The sequence below is a fragment of the Gorilla gorilla genome, chromosome 20 (assembly GCF_029281585.2).
Source record: "Gorilla gorilla gorilla isolate KB3781 chromosome 20, NHGRI_mGorGor1-v2.1_pri, whole genome shotgun sequence".
NCBI classification, from domain to species: Eukaryota; Metazoa; Chordata; class Mammalia; order Primates; family Hominidae; genus Gorilla; species Gorilla gorilla.
In genome coordinates this window covers 63,278,544-63,299,176 of record NC_073244.2, presented here as the reverse complement: position 1 = coordinate 63,299,176, position 20,633 = coordinate 63,278,544, and the positions used below count along the sequence as shown (strand labels likewise).

The window sequence follows — 20,633 nt, the reverse complement described above, 5'->3', positions numbered from 1 at the left end:
TTCCTATCCTTCTCAGGCTCCATATGCTGTCCTCCCCACCATTGCTATCCCCACAGACCCAAGATCTCTCCATGTGATGGAGAAAAGCAACCCTACAGATGTAGACTTCACATCACGGAGCCACAATATCCAGCAGAAAAGCATCTCTTCTTGGGAATCCATTCACTTTCTTATTAGCCTTACTGGGTCATGTGCCCATCTCTAAGCCAATCACAGTGGGAAATGGGCTATGCTGGGTGTCTTCGGCCAATCACAGGGCATCTCTGTAATGAGTCCTTTCCAAGTCTACCAGTGAGAAAATAGGCGGTAGGAATGATGCTGGAGAGGCACCACCAATTGACTGCTACCCTTTGCCCTTCATTAACTCTAATCCTTAATGACATTGACACCTGCAGGCAGACTTTGGAAAAAGGCGTTTATTGGTGTGGTGGTCTCAACACTCCCCATGAATTGGAACACACGGCCCCCAGGGCCCCCCACCCCCTCCCTAGCATCCCTCCCCTGTCCCACCCCATCCCCTGGACCCTGGGAATGGAAGACAATGTGGGATGGGGCCCATGCCCCCGTCTGAGGTACAGTCACTGCGCCTTGCCCTCTCCTTTTCTCCACCAGACTCTGGGTGGTGTGGTTTGGGGTGGGTGTTTATATAGAGGGTCTCCTGGGAGTCGGAGTTGGTGACATGGCATCTTTGTCTGGGCTCAGGATGTCTGTGTGATGCCTCTCTGTCCCCCACTTTGTGTGGTGTGGTGTACCAGGGTGGAGTGTTCCTACAGTCAGAGCTGAGGCTGCGGCCTCTCAGCGTCCCTTCCTGACACCAGATGCCTACCCAGGGGGAAATACAGCTAATCACCAGCTACCAGACAGCTGGAGCCAGGGGGCTATTGCTGGTCACAGTCACTGGTGTGTGTGTGTGTGTGTGTCTGTGTCTGTGTGTGTGTATGTGTGTGTGGTGCGTCTGAGTGTGTGTGAGGGTGGTCAGGTAGCCTTTGGGAGGTACAGTTGGTGGAGAGGCCAGGAAGTGATAGACCAGCAAGCTCACACCTGTGGGCCAGCTGCAAAGGCCCCAAGGGCAGCTGGCTGGTGCCGCAGGTGGGGAAATCAAGGCCAAGGGGAGTGGTGGCAAGGGTAGGGCAAAGCACTGAAACAGACAGGTGACTCCTGCCACCAGTCTGACAGTTGGATGGAAGCACCGATTGGCCCAGGAGGGGGCCAGAAAATCCAGGGTGGGGAGGGACAGGAAAAGTGGGAAGGTCTCAGGCCACTGAGCCAGCGATGGGGCCTCTGGCTACAGGAAGCTGGTGGTTGACAGCAGGGAAGCCCAGAGCCCAGATGGAGGTCCCCCACTTACTCACAAAGGCTGAATGACAGCTTGACAGGTGAGTGCGATGCCCCTCCCCACTCCCAACCTGCCAGGAGTTGCCCTTTCGACAGGGGGAGGGGTAGTGTGCGTGCATATATTGGGGAAGCAGGGAGCCTGGTAAGCCTCTCTTCACAGCTTCCACTGCAGAGCCTCATACCTACCTCCAGCCAGAGGTGAGAGGCAGTAGGGTTGGGGACAGTGGACATGGGGGTTTCGGGGGCGGGAGGACGGCTGAGTCCCTTCTCCCAGCCCACCCCCCCCGCCGCCACACACACACAGAGACACAGACACCTACACACGCATGCAGGCTCACACTCACACACCCACACCCACACAAGCCAGTTGACAGCCTGAGCTAAGAGAGAGGGGTATGGGGTGGCGGGAGTGGGTCGCAATCGGAAACGTGAACGGGTGGCGAGAATGGCTGTAGAAAGATGCATAATTTTGCGTTATCCCTCACAGTGATGGGTTCTCTGAAGATCTTTCTTCCTCTGCCTCCTCCTCTTCTCCTCTCTCTTCTTCCTTGGTGGCCGAGAGCTCTTCTGCCCCCACGAGACCCACGGCTCTTGCTCCCCCGTTTCTCTCACTCTTGGCCTGAGGCCCCCTGCAGGGGGAGGTGAGCTCCCCTGGGTTGCGCCTACATTCTCCACCACAGCCAGCCCAGGGCGGAGAGGAGGGCCAGGAGCCCTGGAGGCCTCGGGGCTGAGTTCTCCAGGGATCCTGGGCCTGGGGGAAGAGAAGGGGTCATGGAGGGAGGCCTGAGAGTGGGGGACCCCATGTGTGTCTCTCCAGGGGCCCCATCTCTTCTGAGCCCACTCTTTAGGGTCCTTTCTGGATCTCTCATTGGGTGTGCCTGCTTTTCTGACTCTGTTTTTTTTTTTTCTTTCTTTTTTTGAGACGGAGTCTTGCTCTGTCACCCAGGCGCAATCTCGGCTCACTGTAACCTCTGCCTCCCAGGTTCAAGCAATCCTCTTGCCTCAGCATCCTGAACAGCTAGGACTACAGGTGCCCATCACTACGCCTGGCTAATTTTTGTATATATATTTTTTTTTGGTAGAGACATAGTTTCACCATGTTGGCCAGGCTGGTCTCAAATTCCTGACTTCAGGTGATCAGCCCGCCTCGGCCTCCCAAAGTGCTGGGATTTACAGGCGTGAGCCACCACGCCCGGCCTCCAAAATTATTTTTTGTTTATGTATGTGTTTGCTTATTTACCTACATGACCACTTGTTTATTGCTTTTCTACTCCTACTAGACTATAAGCTCTGCGAATCCCCAAACCTTGTTTCTTTTGTGCACAGCTGCGTCCCCCACGACCAACCCTTAGCTGGCGCTCAATGAATATTGATTGCGTGGATCGGTTTCTTACTCGCATTGCTTTTCAGTCTCAGCGTCCATCTCCTAAGTTCAGGGCCAGCCTGAAGGGCGGTCCCGGCGTCTCCACTTCCCTAGCCCCGCCCCCGGCCCCGCCCACCACATTCCCGGCCCCGCCCCGCCCGAAGACGCACGCAGGAGCCGCATGGAGGCGCTGGACGCTCCCAGTCGGTTGGCGGCGCGACACGTATAGTTGCCGTAATGCCGGGCGCTCACGTTGGCAAAGAGAAGCATCGAGCGGGTGCGCTCCGTCTGCACCTTCAGGCCCTCGGCCGTGCCGCTGCTCAGCCTGCCAGGGATCCGGGTCAGGGGCCGGGCCGCAGCGCCCAGCCAGGCCAGCCCCCCGACTCTCAGGCTCCTCTGTTCCCCGGTGACCCAGCATTCTGCCCCCTACCCCAGTGACCCATCGCCTCGGGTTCTAGCACCTCATGGACCTCGGGTCACTCCCACCGCCGCCCCCCTCCAGGCACCCTGGCCTCTCAGGACTCTGGACTCTCCCGTAGTGCACCCCTAGTCGTTAGGGACTCCCGAACTCTGCTGGTCCCCTAAATCTTGCCCGACAGATCCTCAGCATTGATCCCCGATCCCTGGCCAGCTCCCTGAAAAGTCCGGGGAGACGGGGTTCCAGCATTCATCAAGCGGGGACCCAAGCTTGTCTCCGGGGCTGGACAGATCCCATCACCTAGAAGCTGGACGCCCCAGGTTCGGGACCCAGAGCTCTGCTGCCTTCCCCCGCCCCGCTCCGTCCCCCTGCCTCACAATCCAAGGGACTAAAGACCTCCCCTTCCCGCTCCCACGGCCCCCTCAGTGCTGTCCTCACAGTCTGTCATCCTTGTACCACTGGAAATCCGCGGGGGGAACCGCCATGGCTTCGCAGCGCAGGAGGGCGGCCCGGCCCAGCGCGGTGCGGGCGCTGGTCACGTCCGTGATGGTCGGAGGATCTGGCGAGGGGCAAGGGTCAGCGAATTCTCCTAGCCGCGTGGGGACGAAGGGCTCCCGCCCCCAGCCCCCGCCTCCCTCAGGCCCGTAAGTCTCGCCCCCGCTTCCTCTTCCCCCAGACCCCTCCTCCCCAGGGACTCGGGGATCCGCCACCCTTTCGTGCCCAGTGCCAGGGGGGCTCACAGTTGACTGTGACCAGCACGCGGCGGCTGTCGGGCGCCGAGTTAACCCCGTTGTGAGTCACGCACTCATACTCCCCGGCCTGGCCCCGCTGGATGTCAGAGATCTCCAGGATCTCTCCCTCCGAGGTGAAGCCGTCTGTGGGGGGAAGGAGGAGGAGGGGGCGGGGCCGGACACAAACACTTAACACGGGACAACACGGGCACAACACGGACACACATCAGCGGGGCGGGCACGGCAAGGCCTGGAGTGCCCGGGTCAATGGGGGTGGGGTGGGGGAGAGGCTGCAGGGCCGGGGGCCTGGGATCTCCCCAGCTGGGGGTGGGGGAAGGAGTGAGGGTCTGGGACTCAGTTCCTGGGACCCAGTGGGGTGGGTTAGAGAATCTAAGGGTTCAGGAGATCCCTCCAGGAATCTGACTCAGATCATGGAGCTCTGTGGGGAGGACCCCAATGGGGAGGGGGATCCCAGGATGTTAGGTCTCAGAAGGATCTAGCAAATACAGAACCAGTGGGGCAGGGTCCCTCGTTCTGGGATCTGATTCATAGGGTCTAGGGAATCAGGATCTGGTGATTGGGATCAGCAATCCAAGTATATGGGGGTCTCATAACACAGCAGCAGTCTCAGAAGACCCTCTGGGACTTAGGGCATCCAGAGATCCCAGATGTCAAGACCAGGATCATGGGGCTCAGATGATCCAGTGGGGTAAGATCCAGGGATTCAGGGAGTGGCATCTAGTGACTGGCACCATAGGTCTTCAAAGACCCTGAGAATGAGGAGCCAGGGATCTGGGATCTGGTGGTGGAGATCCACATAAAAGGGCTGGTGGGTGATATCTAGGACCTCGACTGTCATATATGGGCACTCTGGCGCTGTTTGTGAGTAACCTTGAGCACTGGTTCTTGGGGCTTGTGGAGCGAGAGGGAGCTTTGGATTTAGCAGGTCTTGGAGCCTGGGAAAATGCATTCCTGGCAAGTTCCCAAGGGATGCTGATGCTTCGGGTCTGGGGTCCACACCATGAGGCCTGCTGGGCCAGAGTGTCCAGCAGAAGAGAGGCAGAGATGTACGCAGGACCGCTGGTGCAGCCTGGCTTAGGGCACCTAGTGGCAGGGGATCTTAGCCCAGGAGAATGTTGTGAGCGTGTGGGGAGATATTGGGGACATTGGGGTTGGGGAAGTGGAGCAGGCTGGGGTTTGGCAAGTGATGCAGAAGCAGTGGCCCAGGCCTAGGACGGCAGGTGGAAAGCCAGTGGTGACGCCTCTTAGGTCTGGGGTTTGTGGTCTGTGGATGAAATAACTGGAAGCAGAGTGGGAGGGGAAGCCAAGGGGCCAGGGAGAAGGGGGCTGGGGAAACTAGCTAGGGATATGGGGAATGGAGGGGCCCAGACTGCGCAGTGGGGGACAGGGCTTTTGACCTGGGATGGGGTCCTCACCTCGGAGCTGTCTCCAGGTGACCGTGGGCTCTGGCCGCCCCACGGCCAGGCAAAGCAGGTTCACATTGCCCCCCTCATTCACCGTCACAGGCGACGAGATGTTCACAATGCGGGCAGGGACTGCGGGCAGCGGCAGAGGCTGAATATGGATGCCCAGGAATCCAGGCCCCCAGCCCTTCCTCCTTCAGACCCAGGAGTCCAGGCCCCCAGCCCCTCCTCCCTCAGTCCTAGGGGTCCGGGCCCCCAGCCCCATCCTCCCTCAGACCCAGGAGTCCAGACCCCCAGCCCCTCCTCCTCCCTCAGACCCGGGAGTTCAGACCCCCAGCCCCTCCTCCCTCAGACCCGGGAGTTCAGACCCGCAGTTCCTCTTCCCTCAGACCCAAGAGTCCAGTACCCCAGCCCCTTCTCCCTCAGACCCAGGAGTCTCTGCCTTTTTCTCTGAAACCTCTGTCTGGGCCTGGCATCTTATTGTCTAATTGCTGGTCTTGTCTCTATTCTCTCTCCACCTTCATCCTAACTTGGTTTTTCCATCTTGGGGTCTGAATTCCTCTCCCCGTCTCTATTTGTATTTATTATTATTTTAAATAAATTTATTTAACAAATACCCACATGGGACTTTCTGTGTAACAGATGCTATTCTAAGTGCTTTACCCAAATCCACTGATTAGATGCTCACTACCAGCCTCTGGGGCGGATGTTGCTGTATTTCATCAATTCTAAGTCATCTGTGCTTTCCACCCCCCTCTCCCATTTGAACATTTCTCCAAGCAGGATGGCCCTCGAGATAGGATGCCAGGGTATCGCTGGCAGTATTTTTGTTTTTTCTTTTCTAGTAGGGCATAAAATAAAAGTAGCTCTTCTAATTGACGATGTCTGGGATTTGACATATAACAGCACCATCTCCATTTTGCAAAGGAGTCCCGGGCCTCTTCCCTGCTCAGGGTCCCTGGGCTGGTGGACGGTGGCACTGAGGTTGGAACCCAGGCAGTCTGGCTCCAGAGTTGGAGCTTGCCAGGATCCCCCTAGATTCTCTCTGTCTCCAGGTCCTGTCTCTCCAGGTGCTCCCTGCCCTCCACCATTTCGGATGCCCTCTGCCTCTCACCTCACTGTGGAGCTCTCCAGCCCCATCTCTCCTGCTCTGGATCTGGCGCTTCCAGCCTCATGGGACTTCCCTTTGCACACTTGGCTCATCTTCTTGCCTGGCCCTGCACACACTGTTTCTTTTCTGGTCTTAGCCCTGTGCCCAGCCAAAGGCGTCAGCTCAGACGTCACGTCTGGGAAGTCCTCTCTGAGCCTGTCCTCAGAAAATCAGCTCCCAAGGTGTGGGGACAGCCTGCCTTGTTCTGTAGATCAATGCTTACACAGAGTAGGCCCTCCAGGAATGGGGCTGAACAAATGAACGTGGTCTTCCCCCAAGCACCCCCTCATCCCTGTAGCTCTCCTGCCCTAGAAGCAATCATGCTGATGCGTCACTGTCTGTGTAACTGGCCCCCTTCTGCTGGGCTGAAATCCCCAAGGGCAAGGCTGTGTCTGTCTTTCTCGCTATGTATCCCTGGGGTTGGGGAACACGTGGTATCTGTCATCATGGCTAGTCTCCCCCATGCTCTCAACCCCTCCACCCAGCCAGGCCCCAGCCAAGGGCTCACCGTGGACAATGAGGTAGACCTGAGTGGTGTACGGCTGGTGGCGGGTCTGGAAGGAGCAGGTGTAGAGGCCCTCGTCGCCGAGCCCCACCTCGGTGATGAGGATGGAGAACTCCTCGGGGGTGTTGATGAGCAGCCGCACCCGCGGGTCGCTGGTCCAGCGGTCATTGCCGGCATACAGGATGTTGGAGCGGTTCAGCCAGGCCACGCGGGTCACGTGCTCGTCGATGAAGCAGCTGCAGGGAGAATGAGAGTGGGAAGGTTTTTCTCCACCCACCCAGCCTGAGGCTTCCCCCACCGAGGGGGTGGGTGGGAGAAGGAGGCCACCGCATCTCCAGGTCCCACCACAGCCCTGTGAGGCGGATGCTGCTGTGTCCACCATACAGCTGGAGTAAGTTGAGCCTCAGGGAGGGAAAGCTGTGAGCCCAACTGCAGAACGGAACAATAGCTCGTGGTTATTGAGTGATCGTGTGTGTCAGAGACACAAAAAGGGGAGAACAGAGAATCTGGGAGAGAGGAATAGAGATGCAGAAGGAAGGAGAAAGAGACCTAGAGAGAGGGACAGAGACCCAGAGAGAGGGACAGAGACCCAGAGACAGACGGGGACAGAGACCCAGAGAGAGAAGGACAGAGACACACACACACACAGAGGGACAGAGACCCAGAGAGAGAGAGAGAGAGACAGAGACCCGGAGAGAGAAAGAGAGAGAGAGAGAGAGACCCAGAGAGAGAGCTACAGAGACCTAGGGAGAGGGGGATAGAGACCCAGAAAGAGAGGGGGGCAGAGACCCAGAGAGAGGGGACAGAGACACACACACACACAGATACAGACACCCAGAGAGAAAGAGACAAAGACCCAGAGAGAGGGGGAGAGAGACCCAGAGACAGAGAGGAACAGAGGCCCAGAGAGAGAGAGACAAAGACCCAGAGAGAGGGGGAGAGAGACCCAGAGACAGAGAGGAACAGAGGCCCAGAGAGAGAGAGACAAAGACCCGGAGAGAGGGGGACAGAGACCCAGAGACAGAGTGGGACAGATACCCAGAGAGAGGAGAACAGAGACCCAGAGAGAGAGGGACAGAGACACACAGAGAGAGGGGTACAGAGACCCAGAGAGAGAGGGGGGCAGAGATACACACAGAGAGAGGGGCAGAGACCCAGAGAGAGAGAGGGAAAGAGACCCAGAGAGAGACTCAGAGAGAAGGGGACAGAGATCCAGCAGAGAGGGACAGAGACACACACACAGAGAAGGACAGAGACCCAGAGACAGACCCAGAGAGAGGGGGACAGAGACCCAGAGAAAGAGGGGGGACAGAGACCCAGAAACAGAGAGAGAGAGAGCAAGCGAGAGAGAGAGAGAGAGAGAGAGAGAGAGAGGCGTGGAGAGAGGGAGGAACAGAGACCAGGGTGAGGAGAGGTGGAGACCTGGGGAAACAGTAACCCTGCCCCTCTCTGCTGGATCTCTGTCCCCTTCTCTCTGAGTCTCTCTCTGGGTCTCTTTCTCTCTCTCTCTCTGGGTCTCTGTCCCTCTCTCTGTGTGTGTCTCTGCCCCCTCTCTCCACCCCTTTGACAGATGGGGACACTGAAGCTGAGGGCGAGCCAGCTCATAGTTGTGTCGCTACTGAGGGGGAATGTGGAGCCCAAGTCTTCCCATCCCAGGCTGTTCCTGGAACCAGGATCCCCACCCAGGAAGGTGAAGGGGCAGGACCGCATGGCTCCATGAGATCTGAGTCCCCACCCACCGAGGGAGGTACCTGAGGGTGGCGTTGTCACCTTCACACACTGTGTAGTTGTCGGCAGGAGAGTTGAACTCCAGGCTCTGGGAGAGCAGCCCTGTGGAAGGTGGGGGTGGCTCAGCCTTGGCAGCTCAGGCAAGGCCCGGGCATGGTAGCACCTGCACACATGTGCACACGCACGTCCTTGCGGACACAGACGTCTCCTGCACCCGCTGCCACACACATGCACTACACATGTGCACACGCACGTCCTTGTGGACACAGACGTCTCCTGCACCCGCTGCCACACACATGCACCACACGTGCACACACACGTCCTTGCGGACACAGACGTCTCCTGCACCCGCTGCCACACACATGCACCACACGTGCACACACACGTCCTTGCGGACACAGACGTCTCCTGCACCCGCTGCCACACACATGCACTACACATGTGCACACACACGTCCTTGCGGACACAGACGTCTCCTGCACCCGCTGCCACACACATGCACTGATGTTTTCAGAGATACACACACAGCAGACACAATCAGAGCAGACACATGCAACATGTATCTTCCCATGAGCCCACACAGACTCACAGACTCAGATGGGTAGGTGTCCATGGACATACAAACCTACACACCTCCAGAGATGCAGAGACAATCGTAGCACACAAACACACACATACAGATACACACAGATGCATGTGTACACAGACACATATATATACAGAGACATATGTACAAACATATACATGCAGACACAGGTACACATAAGACATACACACAGACACATATACACAGACACAGATACCTGTGTACACAGAACACATACATTCACAGATACAGAGTACAGCGACACACATACCAATATGAGCAGATTAACAATTACATAGATACGGCCAGGTGCGGTGGCTCACACCTGTAATCTCAGCATTTTGGGAGGCCGAGGTGGGAGGATTACCTGAGACCAGGAGTTCGAGACCAGCCTGGCCAACATGGTGAAACCCCATCTGTACTAAAAATACAAAATATTAGCCGGGTGTGGTGGAGGACGCCTGTAATCCCAGCTACTCGGGTGGCTGAGGCAGGAGAATCACTTGAACTCGGGAGGCGGAGGTTGCAGTGAGCCAAGATCACGCCATTGCACTCCAGCCTGGGCAACAAGAGCGAAACTTGGTCTCAAAAAAAACCCCAACAATTACCATAGATACATATACATATGCAGAGATATGTACACACATCCACACACGGTCTACACGCACAGACATATACACAGGTACATCAACACACGGACACTTGCATACACAGAACACTTATGCACAGATACATGTATACACACATACACACACAAATACACATGTACATGGGCACACAAATATTCATAGGTACGGTATACAGACACACATGTACCTATGCACAGATGAGCGCATACTATATATGCATACACACAGAAATACACATATATACATGAATACACACAAATATATACACACAGGCCCACAAGTACACAGATGCACACGTACGTTAACTCAGAAATGTACCGAAGGCATACACATAAAACCAGATGCATGTAGATAACACATATATGTACACAGACCTGCAGACACGCAGATATGAACACGTGCGCACAGAGATCCACATGTGTACATTCTCAGACACACATCCGTCACAGATGCACAAATACACCCTCACACACACACGAACCTTTGCAGACACACACACCTACACAGGCACACTGCTCAAGTTTGCCAGGGCATGCTTGCAGGTGTGAGCCCATGCCCGCTCGCACACTTCAGCACAGCAGGCAGGCTCCGTCACCCCCACGCAGTCATCTCTCTGTAGACCGTGGCCAGCGGGCTGGACCAGGGCCAGGGAGTGGGGGCTGGGCATGCGGAGGCGGTGGAGCTGGCACCAGGTGGAGAGGGAGGAAGGCCGGCTGGATGACCTTGGACTTCTGGAGTGGGAGGGGCCTGCACGGGGCTGCCCTGCCCCCAGCCCAGACGAAGAGCTAATTAATATAATGAATTAATGGCCCGTGCTGCCCCAATGACTCCCGGGGGCCCTCTCCATCAGCAGCCCCACAGGATGGGGCCAGGACGGAGCCAGGTGCAGCGGGTTGGCAGGCTCTGGGGCTTGGGGCTGGGCCCTGCAGCCCCTCACCCTGGGCCCCCTCATGCCAGAGTCACTGCTGGGATTTAAAGAGAATGGAGAGAGGGGGCTCACCCTCCCCGGGCTAAACACAGTGGACACTGCTACATACAGCCCTGGGAGCAACAGGAGACAGCTTGGGGATGGATGATGGACGCACGCGTGCACGCGCATGCACACACACACATACACACACAGGCTTGGACAAGGCACGGAGACCTCTCCAGGCCTAGAACTAGTCCCCACACTTGCTATGTCCTTACCCAGACAGAGAGGTACAGACACAGTCATACAGACACAAACAGCTCCAGCTACACCCATACACACACACACAAACACATACAATCACACGCATACAAACACAGGAGACAGTCCCACCCTTTCAGTCACGCACATGGCTGTGGACCTGCTCAGAGGGACACGTGTGTATATACAGTGATGCTGACAGACCCAGCTCTGCACAGGCACCCAGCAGCAGGTCAGCTGGAAAGGAGGATCTGTCCCAGGAGCGCTCATATTGTCACATTCAGGCCAAGCAACTGCTGCACCCTGAGTCACCCCATCAAATACAATAGTTCCCACATGCTTCCATCGACATCAGCAGCCCCACACATGGCTGCAAAGTCCACACACAATTACATCCCTTCCCAGGCTGGTGAAGACAGACACACACACACGCTTACTAATCTAACTGGTTACACAGACACCACTGGTGTGAGCACCACGATTCCCCCCGACTTTGCACTTTGGAAGGCCCTGGGTCAGACGCACACAAAGCTACAACCCGTGTAACAAGACAGCAACACTGTCACATCCCCTCAAGCACGAAGGGGCCACGCTGGGCTGAGAATCAGGTCATGTTGTCTCCTGTGATCAGATCACACACGGCTGGACGCGCACACACACACACACACATACACACGCACACGCAGGGAATTGGAAAGTCATCAACAAAAACCTGGACCGAACGACGGGTAGTGCCACATTCAGTGCTGCCAAAGAGTCACATGTACGCACCAAGATCCCTTCCTAGGCTGGTGAAGACAGACAGGCACGTACCCTGCCCTATCCCCCAGACACACAGGATTTGCTATGCCCCTGCTGACACACCTTCTGGGCCAGGGTTCCTAAACCTCAGCACCGCTGACATTTGGGGCCAGACTGTCCTATGCAACACAGGAGGTCGGCAGTGTCTCGCTTCTGATCTGGATCCATTTGATGCCCTTCTCCACCACAAATGCCTCCAGACATTGTCAGATGCCCCATAAGGGGCAAAATCACACCCCCCCTTCCCCGTTGAGAGCCATTGTCCTACAGGAACCAAGAAGTGGGGGGGGAAGAGGGAGCTGTCCAAGGTGCCTACCCTAAGGTTCAGGGGCTCCAGGGCTCCTGAACTCAGCCGCTGATTGAAGCAGGCACTGCCCCCATGAGTTGAGCCCACACACCACTCCAGGCTTCTTGGGGCTTTATTTTTTATTTCTATTTTTATTTTGAGACAGAGTCTCACTCTGTTGCCCAGACTGGAATGCAGTGGTATGATCATGGTTCACTGCAGCCTCAACCTCCCCAGCAAAAGCAATCCTCCCACCTCAGCCTCCCGAGTAGCTGGGACTATAGGCATGCACCACCACACCTGGCTACTTTTTTTTTTTTTTTTTTTTTTTAAGAGATGAGGTCTTGCCATGTTGCCCAGGCTGGTTTTGAACTCCTCGGCTATCCTCCCACCTCAGCCTCTCAAAATGTTGGTATTGCAGGCGTGAGCCAGAGTGCCTGGTCAGGGCTTTATTATCTGGTCACTGGGGTGGGAAGTGGACCCTGCAGGGAAGGCAGGACTCCGGGTGCCTCAGGACTTTGTCCATTGCACTCTGATGACTGTCTGTATCTGGCCTCCCTATCAGACTAGAAGTTTCTTGGGGGTAAATCTTGGTTCTGACTCAAGTCTGTGTCCCCAGCATCTCCCAACACTGGGCCTGGCCCACCAGAGGCCTTGGGAAATATTTGTTGAGTGGATGAATATAAATGGATGCCTGCAACACTCTTCAACTCTTGAACTCCTATTCATTCTTCAGGACCCCAATGCAAATGTCCCTTGCCCCAGGACGACCTTTCTGACTGTTCAAGGCAGAGCTCCCACTCCTTCTTCTGGGCACTGTTTGACTTAGCTGAGACAGTGATGAGGAGCTTTGTGATGGCTTGAATCTTAGCTGTGTCCCCCCAGGGTCGAGCCAATCTCAGAACTGGGAAGTGTTTGTGGAAAGGGCATGGATGGTCCTCAGAGACCAGATAATAAATCCCTGAGGAGCTAGGGTTGGAAGATCAAACGTCTGTCCCACCACTTCCTAGCTGGATGACCCCCACTCCTGGCCAGTGTGAGCTTCAGTTTCTCCAACTGTACAAGGTGAAAAATAGTAGTTCTTCCCTGCAAGGGTTTCTGTGAGGGATTCCGCGAGAATATGCAAGCAGAAGTGTCTAGCTCAGCTGTTGGCATTCGGAAAGAACCCAATAAATGCTAGCGGTTCCTAACAGCACCTTCTTTTTTAGGAACCATCTATTGCTATCCCTGGCTTGGCATAGGTCTCCCTAGATGCTCCACTGAGGGGAGCGGGGAGGGCAGGGCTGTATCTGGGCTGTCAGTTGCTCTGAGTCAGTGACTCCCGGGCAGACACCCTGGTAAGCATCTACTGATAAAGCCAACCTTGCAAAACCGGGGGGCCCAGGGAATGCAGTGTGGCTGCCAGGCAGCTGGGTTCAAGTCCCAGCTCTGCTGCTGAGCCACACAAGTTACTTCACCTCTCTGGGACTCAGTTTCCCCACCTGAAATGGAAATGATAATCATGCCTTCCTCACTGGGTTGTGGGGAGGATTACAAGAGGTAATCCAAGTAAAGGTTCTAGTACAGTGCCTGCCAGTTAAGTGCTTGCAAACAGCCGTCCGTGAGCTGGCTGTTAGGGTGATTATGCGGCAGGCACCGGCCTGTGGCAAGGGAGGTGTCTGGCGGTGATCAGAGGGCTCACTTGTTCCCTGCCCTCGTAGGATTTACAGTCCAGATGCACAGGCCTCATACCTGTTTGATAAACCTGGGAATGAAGGTGGTAGGCAGGTGACTTTTCTTAAGACAGAAAGAGATCCCTAACAAGCTGAGTGACCTTGGGCTGGGGGTGAGAATCTTCTGCCGCCCTGCCAAGGAGCTTAGGCAAAGCTGGAACCCTGCAATGGTTGGCAGGGGTCGGGAGGGTGACACTCTGATTCCACAGTCTCAGAAGACACAGGTGGGAAACCTGGGAGGTAGGGAGTGGAGGGGCGGGGCATGAGACTGGGGCAGGGAGGAGGGGGTGCGGCTCTGGCTGGGAAAGGCTGTGAGAAGGGGCTGGGCCTGTTATGTCTGGCACCCAGGAGTCCCCAGGAGGGTCCTCCTCCCTTTGCTGACCTCAGAGTTCTGAGGGTTGGCTGGGCATGGTGGTTCACGCCTGTAATGCCAGCACTTTGGAAGGCCAAGGCGGATGGATTGCCTGAGGTCAGGAGTTCGAGACTAGCCTGACCAATATGGTGAAACCCCGTCTCTACTAAAAACACAAAAATTAGCCGGGCGTGGTGGCGTGTGCTTGTAGTCCCAGCTACTTGGGAAGCTGAGGCAGGAGAATTGCTTGAACCCAGGATGCGGAGGTTGCAGTGAGCCGAGATTGTGCCACTGCACTCCAGCCTGGGTGACACAGCGAGACTGTCTTAAAAAAAAAAAGAAAAGAAAAACAAAGAAAAAAAAGAAAAAATCTGAGGGCATTAGCGTCACCGACACCAGGGGAGTCCAGACACTGTGCCAAGAATCCTGAAACTAGACACACCTTTTCTTTCCCTTTGTTTCTTTTTTTTTTTTTTTTTTGAGACAGGGTACCGCTGTGTCACCCAGGCTGGAATGCAGTGGCACCATCTTGGCTCACTGCAACCTCCACCTCCCAGGCTCAAGCGATTCTCCTGCCTCAGCCTCCTGAGTAGCTGGGACTACTGGTGCATGCCACCACGCCTGGCTTTTTTTTTTTTTTTTTTTTTTTTTGTAGATATGGGGTTTCCCCATGTTGCCCAGGCTAGTCTTCAACTCCTGAGCTCAGGTGATTCACCTGCCTTGGCTTCCTGAAGTGCTGGGATTACAGGTGTGAGCCACTGCGCCCAGCTTGACCCTCCTTTCTGTTGGTCCCACCTCAAGGTCTTTACCTCTGCTGTCAACTTTGAAAGGTTGACTTCCGGCGGGGCGTGGTGGCTTACGCCTGTAATCCCAGCACTTTGGGAGGCCGAGACGGGCGGATCATGAGGTCAGGAGATCGAGACCATCCTGGCTAACACGGTGAAACCCATCTCTACTAAAAATACAAAAAATTAGCCAGGCGTGGTGGTGGGCACCTGTAGTCCCAGCTACTTGGGAGGCTGAGGCAGGAGAATGGCGTGAACCCAGGAGGCAGAGCTTGCAGTGAGCTGAGATAGCGCCACTGCACTCCAGCCTGGGCAACACAGCAAGACTCTGTCTCAAAAAAAAGGTTGACTTCCCTCTTCCTTCAGGTCTTAACTCCACTCTCCCCTGCTCAGAGATGGTTTCCTCAACCACTTGAGCTTCAAAGGCCAAGTCACTTTTATCTTCTTTACATTACTCATCACTCTCTGAAATTATCTTTTATTTGTTTGTTTTTAGGTTTTGGTTTTGGTCTTTGATCTCTCTCCATCCCACTATGATCTAAGCTCCATGAGGACAGTGACTGCCTGGTTCACTCACTGCCATATGTATATATCCAGTGTCTAGAATAGCGGCCCTGGTCCGCATGAGCATTTGCTATATGAACCAACAACCAAGCGCAGCCCACAAGCCAGATGAACCCGGAGCTCAGAGGTCCTGGGGAGAGCTAGCTGGTCAGGGGCAGTGCTGGGACTCAAATCTGGGGCTCCTGCCCCCTCCTGACCATCATCACTCTGCTAGCTGCCCCAGAAGCAAAGGAACCACCCACCTCATTTGCTGCTGCAGAAACGGCCATTTGATTTTGTTGAACTGTTTTAAAATACCACAATGTAGCTGCTTTTGTAAATAAATATGTATATGTGAGGGGGTGCGTGTGTGTTGGCATAAAAGATTTAGAAAAGAATTGAAGATAGATTAATATTTATGGATGTAAGGGAGGTATGGTTAAGTGGGAAAAGGCCGATTGCAGAGAAATGGGCTTCTTTTGTTTCTATTTTGGGGGAAAAAAATCAACAAACCAACCAATCCATCACTTATGTTGTCCTCTGTGTGTCGTGTCTAAGTCTGCAGAAGTGAGAGAAAGCTATGGAAGGATGCGCTCCAGCCACAGACCGGTTCTCTCAAGACAGTGGTTGTGAGAGTGGTGGCAGGGCAGGAGCACAGTGGGGTTTGCCCTTATCAGAGGTGGACTGTTTGCAGTGTATTCCTCTTGTAACTTGGACAAGATCATGAATAAAAGAAGAGAGAAGATGCTAGTTTGCATATCTTGCCATAAGCTTTTTTTCCCAGACAGCTCAAACTGTCCATGGGTGGGTGGGGGTGTCTTTCTGGCATCCCGTTCTGTCTCAGCCCCACCCCATCCCCTCTCGTCCCCAGTTCTCAAATGGGGAACCTAAGACCAGAGATGGGAAAAGACTTGACCAGGGTCACAAACCACTTCCTGGCTCTGCCACAGCTTCCTGCCCCAGTCTAGCCCCGTAATGATTTATAGGGACTTTAAGAATGAATGTGGGGGCCAGACAGTGGCTCATGCCTGTAATCCCAGCACTTTGGGAGGCCGAGGTGGGCAGATCACCTGAGGTCAGGAGTTCGAAACCAGCCTGGCCAACATGGTGAAACCCTGTATCTACTAAAAGTACAAAAATTAGCCCAGCGTGGTGGCACACACCTGTAGTCCCAGCTACTTGCGAGGCTGAGGCAGGAGAATCACTTGAACCCGGGAGGCAGAGGTTGCAGTGAGCTGAGATTATGCCACTACACTCCAGCCTGGGCAGCAAGAGCGAAACTCTGTCTCAAAAAAAAAAAAATAGTGAATGTGAAAAATGGGAAGTTACAGCGAGAGAGAGAAGGGGAGGGAGAGAAGAAACAGGAAAGTAGGGGAAAGGTCACAAAGGGTACAAGGATCGGGGAAAGAAGAGGAGGAAGAAGAAGACAAGAGATAAGGACAAGGAGAGAAAGAAAGAAGAGGTGGCTGGTGCAGTGGCTCACACCTGTAATCTCAGCACTTTGAGAGGCCCAGGTGGGAGGATCACTTGAGGCCAGGAATTTGAGACTAGTCTGGGCAATATAGTGAGACCCCCATCTCTACAAAGAAAAAAAAAATTAAAAATTAGCCAGGTGTGGTGGCGTGCATCTGTGGTCCCAGCTACTCCAGAGGCTGAGGTGGCAGGATCACTTGAGGCAGGGAAATTGAGGCTGCAGTGAGCTGTGTATGCTTGCACCACTCCACTCCAGCCTAGGTGAGAAAGTGAGACCCTGTCTCAAAAAAACAAGAAAAAGAAAGAAAAAAAGAGAGAAGAAAGAAGAAAGAAAGAAAGAAAGAAGAGAGGGAAAGAAAAAGAGAAAGAAGGAAAGAGAAAGAAAGAAGGAAAGAGAAAGAAAGAAGAAAGAGAAAGGTAGGTCAGAACAAGAAGGAAATGAATGAGAGAAGGAAATGAGAGAAGTTAATGAAGATTAAGGCATAAGTGAGGAAGCAAGCAAGTATCAAGAGACTGAGTCATGCAATGGGCAACAGTCTGAAAAGCAGAGACAGACAGATGTGGAACTGTGCTGTCAGCAGCAGGGATGGAGAGACAATGACCCAGAGACAGAGGCAGGTGGAAAGTCAGCAGTGGATAAGAGATGGGAAGGGATGGGAACCTCCAGAAATGGCAGAGACACAAAGACCTAAAGAGATGCATGACAGAGACAGAGACAGGTGGTCAGAAAGTCAGAGGGCGATTCAGACTGGTCAGGTGGGAGACGGGGGGAGGACTAGCAAGGGACTGAGGCTGTGGCCCACCAGGTCCCTGCGTCCTGCGTGGATGGGGCTGTGTTTGTGTGACTGGTGTCTGCAGGTGCTGCTTCGGGTGGGACGCTGTGACGGGGTTTCTGTGCCAGACTTGGTCTATGTGGGCAGCCTCTCTGAGACTCTTGGGGACTCTGTCGGGGTTCTTGGTTGTCCCTGGAGCTCTTTGTTCAGGGGAGGGCCTGGGGGAATCCTCCAGAAAGTCTGAATTAACCCAGCTCCCTGCCCTCCTGAGCGCCCACCCTCCAGCCTCCTGCCTCCTTGCACTCTCCTCCCTTTTCTTAGGGGGAAATCTAGGAATCTCCTTGACCACCCCCTGCCTGCCAGGCCCTACTGGGGAGACTCAAGGTCCAGCTACCTAACCTCAGTGCAGAAACCTGCCCCTGGCCCTCTCCCCAACTGGGAGGGCCGGGCCGGGCCGGGGTTAACCCTTCAACCCTGCTTTAACCCTTCCCTTCCCTCTGTCCTTCATCCGCCCATGCCCATCGCTCTTCCGCTGTCCAGCCCCAGGAACCTAGACATTCCATCAGAGCTTCGGAATCCAAGACCCCAGCCCAGCACCCCAACTTCCTGTATCTCCAGCTCCCTTCTCCCCCACATAACTGCAACCTCCCCAAGTACCAACACTTTCTCTCAACCTAGATGACCCTGCTGGGGGATTTCAGACCCTTCCCCTCTTTCCCTGACCCTGGGACTAGGTCTGTGGACACCCTTGTCCCCTCCTCTTACTGACCCTGGGAAGACATCCATCCCCTGACCTCTGTCCCGAGATGACTACCCCAGCCCCCCGCAAGGACCTCTTCAGGGACCCTCTCCGCGTACAGATGAAGACCCCTAACAGGGCATTATCCACTGCCCCCCACCCCAACTCAGTTCGGAGATCCGACCCGGGGACCCCGACTCTAGTGTCTACCCCCTCCTCAACAGGAGCCGCAGACTCCCGCCCCCAGGCAGGGCTAGGTGTCTGCGACCCTCTTGCCTGCTCGGGGAAGCAGACCTCCGCCCCTAGACCCGGCTCCGGCCCGAGGACGCCGACCCCTGCCCCGGGGCGCGGACCCCCACGTCCGAGGTCCCCCTGCCCAGCCAGGGAATGCAGACCCCGCCCCCGGGCCCAGACCTCGGCGTCCCGGGGCCTCCCCCCGCCGGCCCAGGGATGCAGCCCTCGACCCCCACCCCTGATCCCCCGATAACCCACCCAAGACCCTGGCGTCCCGGCCGAGCCCCCCGCCCCCGGCGCTGCAGTACCTCGGCTGATGACGGCCAAGCCGGCCAGGGCGGCGGCGGCGAGAAGCCGGAGCCGGGCCCCGGGCGCAGGGGGGGGCATCGCGGCAGAGGCGGCGCGGAGGGGGAGGGGAAAGGGGGGGCCGGTCCGGGGCGCGCGAGGCCTGGGGGGAGAGGGGGGAGGGGGAGGGGGACCCCGCCTGCGGCTGCACCGGCCCGGGGGGCGGCGGGGGCGGGGGGAGGGGGCTGGGGGGGCGCGACGAGGCGGCCGGAGCTGCTGCAGACCCGGGGAGGGGGGCGGCGCTGACGGGCAGGGAGACCGGCCAATCAGGAGAGGTGGGGGGCCGGGGAGGCGGGGTCAAGGGGGGGTTGCTTGTTGGAGGGAGAGGCCTTTGTTACTGCGGCCCGGCCCCTACCCCCTCCCGCCCCAGGCGTCCCCACGTCTTTCCACCACATCCGCAGAACACGGAGTCTGGGATACTTCCTAAAACCCAGCTCCCTCCTCCTTCAAGTCCCAATCTCATCCTCCCTTGGACCTAGGAGACTAGCCCCAGTCCCTCCTCTCTCAGACCCAGGAGTCCAGGTCCCCAGCCCCTCCTCCCTCAGACCCAGGAGTCCAGGCCCCCAGCCCCTCCTCCCTCAGACCCAGGAGTCCAGGCCCCCAGCCCCTCCTCCCTCAGACCCAGGAGTCCAGGTCCCCAGTTCCTCTTCCCTCAGACCCTGGAGTCCAGGCCCCCAGCCCCTCCTCCCTCAGGCCCAGGAGTCCAGGCCGCCAGTTCCTTCTTCCTCAGACCCTGGAGTCCAGGCCCCCAGCCCCTCCTCCCTCAGACCCAGGAGTCCAGGCCCCCAGCCCCTCCTCCCTCAGACCCAGGAGTCCAGGTCCCCAGTTCCTCCTCCCTCAGACCCAGGAGTCCAGGCCCCCAGCCCCCTCCTCCCTCAGACCCAGGAGTCCAGGCCCCCAGGCCCCTCTTCCTGTGGGCCACAGTTCAGCTTTTCCATCTATTTTCATGGATAACGAAAACACTGACTTTTGGAGTGAAATTTGCTTTTTCCCTCCACCCCAACCCTCATCCCCAGTATAATAAGGCAATGGGAAGGGATTGGGGGACTTATCTTGGGGGAGCAGGTGGGGAGGAAACCATAATCCAGGGTTTAGATGCAAAACATCCTGGCTCCCTGTTCTTTCACTGACTTGGCTGTGTGACCTTGGACAAGCCATTTCTCTTCCCAGAACCTGAGCGTCTTCCCCTGCAAGGTGGAAAATTCCCTATTGCCCAAGGTTATTGAGAAGACTGAGAGATCTTGGAGCAGCTCCTGGCTCCACCCAGCACCTCAAAAACCTGTAGTGAGTTTCTCCCTCCCCTTTCCACTTTGCATCTGTTTACTAGGTGTATTCCACCCTCCTGTTCCCGTCCCCTTGGCATAGGCAGGAGCAAAATAATCTCTGAGTCTACGTTATTTCTGTAGCAGTTCAAGGCAGGAGCTTTTGAAGTTACCCAGTAGGGGCTGTTCTGCCTCAGAAACATATCCATCCTCAATTCCTTCCCCCTCCACTCACATCCAATTTGTCTGCAAGAACCGCTGGCTCTGTCTCCAAAACAAATCTCTGCT

At 55.9% G+C, this 20,633-nt stretch overlaps 1 protein-coding gene across 1 annotated transcript; it reads right to left on the bottom strand.

Moving 5' to 3' along the window:
• Nucleotides 1–401: 401 nt before the first annotated feature.
• On the bottom strand, nucleotides 402–19,330 carry IGLON5 (IgLON family member 5). The gene is made up of 8 exons (XM_031004676.2): nucleotides 19,047–19,330; nucleotides 8,678–8,756; nucleotides 6,930–7,162; nucleotides 5,284–5,403; nucleotides 3,857–3,991; nucleotides 3,555–3,675; nucleotides 2,869–3,023; nucleotides 402–2,086 (listed from the first exon to the last, which is right to left on the bottom strand). Exons 1-8 carry the CDS (start codon nucleotides 19,123–19,125, stop codon nucleotides 1,998–2,000), a joined length of 1,011 nt encoding a protein of 336 aa, XP_030860536.1. The 5' UTR covers nucleotides 19,126–19,330; the 3' UTR covers nucleotides 402–1,997.
• Nucleotides 19,331–20,633: the final 1,303 nt, after the last annotated feature.